Source organism: Astatotilapia calliptera, chromosome 1 (assembly GCF_900246225.1).
Source record: "Astatotilapia calliptera chromosome 1, fAstCal1.2, whole genome shotgun sequence".
NCBI classification, from domain to species: Eukaryota; Metazoa; Chordata; class Actinopteri; order Cichliformes; family Cichlidae; genus Astatotilapia; species Astatotilapia calliptera.
This window is the reverse complement of record NC_039302.1, coordinates 804281-816503: the sequence shown is the minus strand read 5'-3', so window position 1 is coordinate 816503 and position 12223 is coordinate 804281. Positions and strand designations below refer to the sequence as shown.

Here is a 12223-nt window from a genome sequence, read left to right as displayed (position 1 = left end):
ACCGGGCTCTACTTATATAGGGTCCCCCCTAAATCTTTATTACCCTAGTGCCTGTCAGAACGTAACTGCCCAGAGGCAGGAAGCAGGATATCGCTTCATTAAAAGAGATCCCATATACTTGCACTTCTCCGATCGACAGGGTCAAGCATAATGTTGGCACAGGAGAAAGAAAGCTGCATCTTAGTATACAAGCAACAAAATAATCTTCTAGAGTCGTAACATTGATGAATAAGCAGTTCATTTACACAGCCGTCATGTTTGCTTTGTCCACAGTGCTGCAGTTAACTACATAAATATACAGCACAGACACATACAACCATACAACGTAGACACACTCATGTCTGATTACACTTTCCTTTCACCAGTAAACCATGCACATTCTCGCTTAGACCGTTTTTAAGTTAGCAGCTCCATTATGAAGGATATCACAGACACTCATATTCATTTGATCAACATCAGTGGTGCCAGCGTCTGCCTCTCTAACACAAGAAACAGTCACACCACCCATTAAGAACGGAAGACTAGGGCTGGGCGATATGACCCAAAATTCATATCTCGATATTTTTTAGCTGGATGGCGATATAAGATATATATCTTGATATTTTTTTTTAAAAGCCATAAGTTAAGAACAAAAAGAGAGTTCTTAGTCACACTGTGTCCCAGATGTCACACGGGCATTTTCTTTACATACAGCGTAGATGTACATGAAGAAATTACTCAAAAATAAATTATCAGCATTTATTTTTTTTTATGATTAATATTTTATTGTACTTTTTAGAACACTACAGTCCACTGCGGAGACAGATTACATCGCATAAAAAAAACATCAGCATAGCAGCAGAACAGTAGAGAATACCAAACCAAAATGAGGGGGGGGCAAACAAAGCAAGAGATAAACAAAAGCATGGAAAGAAAAACAAAAACAACAACAAACAAAAAAGTAAAAAAGAAAAAAAAGAAAAAAAAGAAACAAAAACAGCCAGCCTTTGACTATGTGGGTCTTACTGCATGCCACACTCTGACATATTCTGGACAGATATGGATCCCACTTCAGATGGAAACTCTCCACTTTATTCAGGAGCCTGTATGAGAGTTGTTCTAGTGCAGCGAGTCTCCCTAGTTGAATATGCCATACAGAGACAGGTGGGGTGGAGGGGGCCTTCCACTGGGAGATAATGAGTTTACGCCCCAGCATCAATGCAGTCTGTACCCACTCAGCAGCCTTAGGTGGAGCATAGTTAAGGAGTGATGGGTCCCCCAAAACAAATAGTCTTGGTGAAAAAGGAATATCCCATCGTATGGTTGATTTGATAAAGTCATGTATCTCAGTCCAAAAGATTTGGGTTTTAGGACAGCTCCAAATCATATGGGTCAATGTGCCTACCCCAGTCTGACATCTCCAGCATTCAGGGGACTGAATGAGGTTCGCCCTATACAGTCTGTGTGGCGACCAGTAAATTCGGTGTAGTAATTTGAATTGGATTAGTCTCGTTCTAACTTCCCTGGACACCTTTTTACTATTCTGCAACATTGCAGTCCATTCCTGATCTGTAAAAGCCACACCAAGGTCAGATTCCCAAGCTAACCGGAGGGCGGGTAGTCCTTTACTCGTGCCCGTAACAAGCATTGAGTAATATTTAGAGACTTCACGACCCCCCCCCAAAGATTTTTTTGATGTAGCTGAGATATTCAATATTTGGAGGTGGTGTGGAGGAGGAACCAAAGGTTTTGAGCAATAAGTGCAGGACCTGCAAGTACCTCCAAAACTGACTTTGTGGCAACTGAAACTGTGCTTTAAGGTCGTTGAAGGACTTGAGAATCCTCCCCTGATACAGGTCTCCGAGAACAAGTATCCCTCTCTGGACCCACAGTCTCCAGAAAAACGGCGATTTATTAATGCAGAGTTTGGGATTGAGCCATATGGAAGCCTCAGTGTGAAGGTGGGAGTTAAAATTTAGTAGCAAGGCCACCTTCTTCCAGACCGTCTGCAGGAAAGAAAGAATGGGGTGGGTTTGTATATCTGGTGGGAGCTTGGTGGTTAAAATGTGCATCGGAGGGAGTGGTGAGCACAAAGTACTCTCCAGACTAAGCCATGGGGGGGCTCGTTCTGGAGGGAGAGCCCAGTGAACCATGTGTCTCAGACTGAAAGCATAATGGTAAAATAGTAGATTTGGGACCCCCAGGCCACCCGACTCCACTGGTTGCTGTAGCTTTTTAAGCTTTATTCTAGGGCGTCTGTTATTCCATATGAATTGGTTGCATAATCTGTCAAATTGATGGAAATATTTTGATGGGATTTTTAGCGGGAGTGTTTGTAGTAGGTAATTAAATTTTGGAGCACAATTCATTTTGATGATGTTAACTTTACCCCAAAGGGTGAGGAACAAAGGGGACCATCTACTTATGTCGATTCTGAACTTGTCCAATAGAGTTTCAAAACTAGCCTGAACTATGTTGTATAACAAACGGGGGAATGTAATGCCCAAGTATTTAATACCAGTCTGAGGCCAGCTGAAATCCCCTGGCTGGAACAGGGTTTTGGGGCAGAAGGCTGTCAGAGGGAGCGCTTCAGACTTTGACCAATTTACTCTATATCCTGATATATTAGAGAACTGGTTAATAATTCTCAAGAGAGCAGGTAGAGATCGTTCTGGCTGTGATATTAGGACCAGGGCGTCATCAGCATAGAGCATCAATTTGTGGTTATTATTGTGGACCTGGATACCTGGAAAATCAGGGTCTCTACGTATTGTCGCTGCCAGAGGCTCTAAAACTAAAGCAAAAAGCAGAGGACTCAGTGGGCAGCCCTGTCTTGTACCCCTGTGGAGGTCGAAGGACTGTGATATAATACGGTTCGTTAGTATTGATGCTCTCGGATTGTTGTAGAGAAGTTTGACCCACCTTATGAATTTTGGGCCAAAGCCAAATGCTTCCATTACACAAAATAGAAAACGCCACTCCACCCTGTCGAATGCTTTCTCTGCATCTAGGGAGAGGGCTATAGCTGGAGAAAAGTCCCCCGTAGGGGATTTATTCTGGGTTGCCCACATAATATCAATTAGGCGTCTAATATTATCGGCAGAGCAGCGAGTCCGAATAAAGCCAACTTGGTCGGGGTGTATTAAGTAAGTCATGACCTTATCTAATCTGGTTGCTAGTAACTTGGCTAAAATTTTGCAATCACAATTGATCAAGCTTATTGGCCTGTAACTCTTACAGTCAAGCGGGTCTTTGTTTTTCTTTAAGACAAGGGAAATAAGTGCCTCTGACAGTGTTGGTGGCAGGCTGCCCTTATCCAGGGCCTCCTCAAACATTTGCAGGAGTAAAGGGGAGAGCTCCTCTGCAAACTTCCTGTAAAACTCTGCTGTAAACCCATCCAACCCAGGGGCCTTGTCAATTGGGAGATTTTTGATTACCCTTAAGATCTCTTCCTTTGAAATTGGGGCGTCCAGGGAGTCCACCTGTGTCCTAGAGAGAGTTGGGAGGTTGAGGGGGGAGAGAAAACTGTTAATTTCCTGAGAGTTTGCTTGTATTTCTGAGGAGTAGAGTTGCATATAGAAATCTCTGAAGGCTTCATTCACTTCATAGGGTTTTGACACCATAGTGCCATCCTGTGCTCTAATTGCTGCTATGATAGTCTGAGCTTCTTTTTGTTTAATATATCTTGCAAGCAGTTTGCCAGGTTTATCTCCATCTTCGAAGTATTTCTGCCTAGCCCGAAATAGAGAAAACTCCAAATTATCAGCATTTATTAAATAATCATGGTCCATAAATAAAAGAAAACAATGTTGTTTTTGTGCATAACAAAAAGCTCACAATTGTGCAGTCAAAATGTAAACTAATAGACGCTGAGCGTAATAACAAAGAGACAGATTTCACAGCTGCACCACGTCTCTGAACAGGTGCCATTTGTGGTCCTTATACACACACAGTACGTATCACTCCGCGAGGCTCCTCCTCGGTAGCTGTAATCCTCCGACAATCCATCAAGCGGTGCAGCTCCGTAGCTTAGCAAAGTCATATTAAAACATTTTTTGACAGATTGCTGAGCGCTGTGTACCACATAAAATCGGTTCGCGGTCAGTAAGCACATACATAAGGCGCACTGTCGAGTTTTGAGAAAATGAAAGGATTTTAGGCCGTACAGTCGTTAGCGCGGTTAGCTCGCTAACACGTTGACGCCGTCCAGCCCCACGCACGGGGCGATCCGCGGTAACTCGCTAACGGAGATTTTCCGCTTTCATCTTGTCATTGCCTGCAGGTGAAGCTATGGGGGAGGGGGAGTTGTGTTCAGTGAAGGAGAGGCGAGGCCGAGTAACGTTGCATAGAGACAAAAGTGGACGAAAGAGAGGCAAACCTGCGGCTCCACAACGTAACATAGACTATATCGATATAAACGATATTGTCACATCTTATATCTCGTATGAAAATATATCGATATTTTTAAAAAACTCGATATATCGCCCAGCCCTACGGAAGACTTAATACACCAGGTTGCATTTGGAGAACTTTGGACATGGTAATAAATCTGGAAAATGTTTGTTAACCAGTCAAAGCTAAATAAAGAAAAAAAAGATTTACTCTATTAAGGATTCGACTGGGAACCTTACTTATAACCAGAGGTGTGGACTCGAGTCACATGACTTGGACTCGAGTCAGACTCGAGTCATTAATTTTATGACTTTAGACTTGACTTGAAAAAATGTTCTAAGACTTGTGACTTGACTTGGACTTTTACACCAATGACTTGGGACTTGAATTGGACTTGAACCGGTTTACTTGAAAAGACTTGATATTTTACCCCAAATATAAAATTTAACATGCATATTATATAGAGATTGAAAATGTGACGTCATTCACGGGTAGAACCGCAAAGGATTCTGGGAACTCGTGGCAAGCGGTACTAGCGCACGCAGGCCTTCAATTAAAATCAGTTATACAGCGATAAAAAGAAACACAAAAATGTCAAGAAGCCGTTGTATTATTAACTGCAATAGCCGGTCGCATGACAGCCACGGGAAGCCGACGGGTAAAGAGATCGGTTGTTATCGGATTACGTCGTTGAGGAGAAATTGTTCGAGCCATGTTTCTGAAGTAACAAAGACGCGACGGATGGCCTGGATTGCAGCCATTCAAAGACCAAATATAACGTCCTAGAACACTCCAGCTCACAGGTTAGTCTGCTTCAAGCATTTACACAAAGGTCAGTCTGCTGTTGTAGTTAATACGTCATTTTTTTAACATAATTGGTGATATAGGTTACAAGCAAGTCTGGCGCTGAACAGAAATTGTCGCGCTATGCTCCTTTGTTTATTGTGCATAAATAGTGAATTGTCCTGACACAATATTGTGTTTCGCTTCTGTTATTATGGTACATTGACAAAAACATATGCTTTTATTCACAGGATAAAACAGTTGTTTTGTATCACTAATTGCCCAGTACGATTACAGCATACAATATTATTGTCACTGCTACATTTCTGTGATGCTACCAGAAATTATTTCCACTACTAATTAATTACCGTTGAGCTCAAAGGTCCTATTAATAAACGGTTAATGAATGTGTATTTATGACGACAGTTTGTGAGACTGGTAAACTTATGATACGTACGATGGTCTTTCGTTCTACACGGTGCATTTCAAGGTCCTGCACCCATCCGTCGGTAAACTGTACCTGGGCTTGTTGCAGTGACCTGAAGTTACTAAACTTCATGAGTGTGTGCACTCACTCCAAGAACCGTATAATTATAAATATGCATATAAATATGCTACGATGAGATAGCTGACTTCATCTAACTAGCAAATGTTGTCCAGGCTACGTTGGTGATACAGTTTTTTTTTAATGTGTATGATATTTTTGTCATGCGATTTTAAAGCTGGTCCTACAACCGCATCCAAGAATAACATGCAGCTTATCTCAGAACTGTCGGTGAAAATTATTCTAGGAGCTAGGTTTAATTGAGCTGCATTTTAAAGAGGTGCAATTTCACAATTTGTGTATATTTTCTAAGTTCACTATTTTGTCATGTGTTGAGAAAAACACAGATTTTAAAATTACATGGTCTAATATTTACATTTAGCATAACTGCAACATGCTTTTTTTCGTTTTTTTTTTTTAAAGACTCGAAAGGACTTGAAATTCAAAGTTTCAGACTTGTGACTTGACTCGGACTTTTACACCAGTGACTTGAGACTCGACTCTGACTTGCCTGACATTACTTGAGACTTGACTTGAGACTTGAGGATAAAGACTTGAGACTTACTTGAGACTTGCAAAACAATGACTTGGTCCCACCTCTGCTTATAACCTATTTGGTTCATTCTTCATCGATTGGATCAAAACACTATAAGGCTTCACAAATGCTTGTGCTATAACTAACCATCCTACTTCCCAAAGCTTCCAGCTACAAAGAGGCGCCAGACGAGGCCTGTCCAGTTTCCCCCTCACTTTTGTCATTTTCATTGAGCCACTAGCAGCACCAATTCGACAAAATGTCAAGTTAAAACTGAAAATACAGACCATAAAGTAAGCCTTTATGCTCATGATGTATTACCTTTCCTTGGGAACTCACAAACTTCTTATGAAGACAATCACACTTACAGAAAAGTTCTCATCCTTGAGGTTATCTCCTGATGTTTGTATGTGCAATAAATGTTAGATTTGTATTGTTGATTGTCATTTATGCTTAGAAATATTTACTCATATATGCTTAGAGTTTATAGTCGATGTCATATTGATTGGGGTCTGATCCTTAGCAGTCTGCAAAGACTTTGTGTGCATTCCAGAGGGTTCTGGCATTCACACCCACATCCTGGGAGCATGGGAGAGGTCTACCTGCTCTTATTGTTTCATGGTAGGATAAACGTCCGGACTTCTAGACCAGCAGGTTTAGGGAAGTTGGTTATGGGGTCACACACACACACACACCACACACACACGCACACACACACACACACGCACACACACACACCACACACACGCACACGCACACACACACACACACACACACCACACACACGCACACGCACACACACACACTTACACAATGCACAGGCAAGGTACTCTTTGTGTGTATGTAGACGTCATATGTTAATGAACCTATGTCTATATAAAAGAGCAGTGTTACAGGGTAGCAGACAAGAGCGACTGGGGTCAAGCGAAGGAACGGTGCTTGTCCACTTGGTCTCCCTCGTGTACAAGAATCATAAAGAGCTCTGCTTGGTGTTCAATGCTTTTTGCTGTGCAGTTGAATTGTCTTGAGCGTTCCAGCGAATAGGTTTAAGCTACAAACCTATCAATTTGCATGAATTTCTTTGCTAATTTATATTAGTTATAAATTATAATATAAAGTTTTAACAGCCTTTGCCATTATACTTAAAATTCAGCTCTGTCAGAATCAGAATCAGAGAGACAGAGACAGCAGAAACCCAAGAAAAAGTGAAGCGAGGAGAAGAACCATCATGGAAGGAGAGACCACTGGCAGACAGAAAAAAAATGACTCACATCCAGAAATCCTAAAAGTGGCTGGACAAAGCTGGACTGAAAGACAGCACAGAGGCACTAATCATGGCAGCACAAGAACAAGCTCTGAGCACAAGATCCATAGAGGCTGGGGTCTATCACACCAGGCAAGACCCCAGGTGCAGTCTGTGTAGAGATGCCCCAGAGACAATCCAGCACATAACAGCAGGGTGCAAGATGCTAGCAGGCAAGGCATACATGGAACGCCATAACCAAGTGGCCGGCATAGTGTACAGGAACATCTGTGCCGAGTATAACCTGGAAGTCCCGAGGTCAAAATGGGATTCCTGGGTGGTCAAGAATGACGGCGCTAAGATGGTGTGGGGCTTTCAGATAGAGATAGACAAACTGGTGATGGCTAACCAACCAGACCTAGTATTGGTGGGCAAGCAGAAGAAGACAGCCATAGTGAAAGATGTGGCTATACTGAATGACAGTAACATCAGGAAGAAGCTGAGGAAGTACCAAGAACTCGAGAAGATGTGAAGGGTGAGGGTAACAGTGGTCCCAGTGGTAATAAGAGCACTCAACAACCCCCAAGCTATCCTAGGAACAGCAAAGATGCTGTGCAGGAGCCTCGAGCTCCCAGGCCTCTGGTGTAGAACCCGAGCTCGAGGGATCGACTGCCCACAGGGGCAAGAGGGGAATTTAAAAACATATATATTCAGTCGATTTACACTTACAGGCCAGTGGCCACTCTTTCCATTATGATGTGCACATACTTGAAAGGGAGGAATGCTGGTTTGAGCAGGGAGTCAAGTCACTCATGGCCATTGATCAGTGATCTTTGATCAGTGGCTATTGATCAATGGTGATGACAATTAATGATCAAGAAAACGACCTCATAGCCCTCTTAGTTATTACGCAAATGTACTGTTTATAATGTTGGGGAAACCTGCATTTAGCCGAGACTGAAGAAGTGTTTGATGAAATGTTTCTCCCACTGAATATGCTACGTCCAGGTGAACAGAATCAGGTGTTTAGGAGTACATATGGCACACTGTAATTCACTAGCAGGTGTGGTGGAGTCATCACCAGAGTGATGGTCTGTAGCAAGGAGCTGTACAGGTGTCTGGTTGTTTTGGTGTACTCTGTGCCTACCATAGGGGAGGAGTTGTAACAGGTTGTGTCCAGAGTGTGATGGGCCCATTTCCTTATCTTGTCCTAATCTACCTATTTGGCTTCTGTCTTTGTCTTCCTCAGTATAATTTGTGAGCTTACTGGTCTATACTGCTAGCACCAAAGTTGGTTAGCTTTCACTGCTTTATTGTTTTCCCTTTATCGTGAAGTCCAGAAGAGCAACTTGCATTTGCTGCAAAATTTTTTAACAACACACATCTTATGAGGTGGCTTCAATCATTTAGATTCATTTAAACCCAATCGGATATATTGTTTTGTGTTATTTTGTATTATTTTCTTATGTTTATATTGTGTTTAATTCATGTGCGAGTTTTAAGTTAAGGGTTTAGTTGAGTTATTTTGTATTTTGGGATTATTTATGTCTTATTTAGGTCCTGTCATGTCTCCTTAGTTATGAGTCTCTTCATATCCCCTGGTATAAGTCTGTTCATGTCTTCTGTGTGTGTGGTTTCATGTTGTCAAGCCGGTGCCATGTCTACGTCTCTCAGCGTTTCCTGTGTTGTTTTGTAGAGGTCTTGTGATGATATGTTCATTGTTTTAGTTTCACTTTCCCTGTGGGTGTCATGACGTTCGTGTGTTTCCACTTCCCCTAAATACCTCCTGTGTGTCTTTAGTCTCTGTGTGGTCATTCAGTCTTTGTAAGGATGTCTGTTCTTCTCGTCTAGTCATGTACCTCTTGTCATAGTTGTCATAGTTATTGTCATAGTTTTATAGGTTCATAGTTGTTTCCCAGTTTCACAGTCTCATCACAGCTTGTCAGTTATTTATTTTTTTCCAGTTTATGTTTAGTTTTAGTTTCACCCCACATGGATCTTGCCTTGTATTTATGTTTCTCTTGTATTAGCCCAATAAAGGCTCGCCTTTTGTTCAAGCATTTGGGTCCTCCACTCACGCTCCATACGGTCTGCCGCTGGACCGTGACATCATTTTTCTAGCACAATCCATATTAAGTGTAAATGTACTCTACTTTAATGTTTTAACTAATCTCAGTAAATCAGTGTTGCAAATTCTTTCTTTTCTTCTTTCAGAACAGATTTCTGTGTTCACAAAGATGAGCCATGTGATACTGTGGGTGAGTACCACTCACTCACTCACTCACTCACTCACTCACTCACTCACTCACTCACTCACTCACTCACTCACTCACTCACTCAGCTGACATAAGACATACTTGAACCCTCACTATAATCACAGAACTCAAAGGTTCAGCTGCAAGAAACCCTGCCACCTGCATTTCCTTTTCCCTCATGCTTTAAACTTCAAAAGTCCATTGAATGCAAAAAAAATGAGATCATTAAACATTTGATCAAATTGAACCATTTATTTTCATGTTTTCCTCAACTATAAAAATCTCTGTAATACGTCGTGATGAATGTGGAAGATTTCTTTGTGCTTCTGTCACGTTGATTATTTCTGTTGAAGGAACATGTAATGATAGATAATAGTAAACTGTAGGACCCCAAACCTCACACTGAGTTCTTTATAATCATTAATTTCACTTTACCAGAAAAAACAAGCCTCCCTGCTTTTGTCTCTTCATACAAGGACAAGTGTCCCGTATGCAAAAGCTCTCATTTTATAATTTCAGTTGCACAGTTTATGTCATCATTATTGCTAGTATGACTGGCAAGCAAAGATCAGGCTTACAGACTTTTGAGTGACTGAAAAGTCTGACCAGAATGAGTATACTGTAAAATGTGATCGTCATGTCTTCTTCAATAAGAAGACATGACAACAATTCTGACAGTTGTCTTCATGGCAAGACAAAACATTTTGAGTTGAGTATTAATATTTCTCTGATACTGGATCTCAAAAACTAAGCATACAAAACACTGTCAAAACTCTTTTTCAGAATCAGAATACTTTATTAATTAAGAAATTAATTGCTCCAATAATAAGAACAGTAACAGAAATAAATTAAATAACAGAATATATTACAAAGTTACAAAATAGAATATATATCTACCTGTGTGCATACAGGTGTGCCTTCCTTGGCTGCTGCCTCTAAGCATATCATGCATTTTCGGTCTAATCTGCGCTCAGTAGCATTCAGTATTTATTATTTATTGTTACTTGTGCTTATCTAGGTTATTGCTGTGGGTTCCCTACTGTGTTGTTCTCTTTTTGCTTGTTCTTTCCAACAGGTGATCTAGAAGATTTTTAGTGTCTTTTCTCCCCGACCCTCTTCCCCTCTGTTTTTCTTTCCTTCTGCTTCTCTTGAGGTTCTTCCCAACTTCTCTTGTCTATGTGTTTCCCTCTCCTCCCCCCCAGTCCTATTCCATTCTGTAATATTTTAAAAATAAAAAAAATTAATTAATTAAAATGATTATAGATTATATATTGATATAAGGCATAACATTAAGACCACTGACAGGTGAATTGAAAAAAAAAAGAATATCTGATGGACATAGCACCTGTTGGTGGGTGGGATCTATGAGGGACCCAGCTAACAGAAGCACGAAAAATGAGCACACATGAATCAAGCAAGGATTTAAGCAAGTCTGACGATAGTCAAATTGTAATAGCTAGATGAGTAGGTCAAGGTTTTCAAAACTGCAGCTCTTATGGGTGTTAATAGATATATCTGTCAAACGGTCTGAGGAAGGAACAATGGTGAACCAGTGACAGGGTCACGGCCAGCCCAGGTTCACTGATGTATGCATGCAGTGAAAGCTGGTCTGTGTGGTCCAATCAAACAGGCAAGCTATTACAGCTCAGATTCCCCAAAATTGATGCTGGTTCTGATAGAAAGATGTCAGAATACAAAGTATTTGCAACACTTTGTTTGTTGCATATGTGTCTGCATAGCTGCAGAACAGTCAGAGTGCCCACGCTGACTCCTATCAACCACGATAAGCTGCTGGTGGGAAGTACAGTGTGGTCAGCCCAGAAGCCTGATGAGTCTGTTTGGCTCACTGTGCTGCCAGCTCTGGGAGCCATCACATCACTGTTTGATCAGACCCCAGTCAAAATATATCACTGATATATTTATTTAACAGCACTGTGGATCACACGTCTTTGTCTGTGGGCTTCACAATGTTTGGGTTCTTCATTTTTTGGCCTTATGTGCATTACTATTAGGTTGCTGGAAGACTTTACTGACAGAAGGAATGTGTATACAGTGATTTAATCATTTAATCAGTACATCACAGGAGCAGGCTTCCCATCAATAGAGGACACATACCACCAGGGTCTTCTGGAGCGCCAACAAAATGTGACATGCGTTACGGGCTACGTTAACGTCTGTGTGGATAACCCCGTGCCCTCCAGGACTGTGCGGTGCTTGTCCAACAACAAACCTTGGATTACCCCAAAAATAAAAGCTGTCTTCAAGCAGAAGTGGAGGGCCTTCAAATCTGGAGACAAGAAAGGGGGTGAAAAGGGTGCAGAGAGAGCTGAAAGGACTGATCGGGAATGGGAAGGAGAGCTAAAGGCAGAAGAAGGAAAACCAGCTTTGAATCAAACCAACAGGTTTGATGCAGTCTTCAACATCGGCTGCAGACACACCAACTCAAACTCCTGCTGTTACACCTCAGACACTTCACATCTCCTCCACTCAAC

General features: G+C 41.5%; 1 protein-coding gene across 2 annotated transcripts in view; it reads left to right on the top strand.

Moving 5' to 3' along the window:
* Positions 1-12223, top strand: part of adamts17 (ADAM metallopeptidase with thrombospondin type 1 motif, 17) — a 108852-nt gene that overhangs the window by 37965 nt on the left and 58664 nt on the right. For both annotated transcript variants that reach the window (XM_026183489.1, XM_026183405.1), the window contains exon 7: positions 9691-9734. In XM_026183489.1, coding sequence (XP_026039274.1) covers positions 9691-9734 — 44 coding nt within the window. The remainder of the gene's footprint in view (positions 1-9690; positions 9735-12223) is intronic.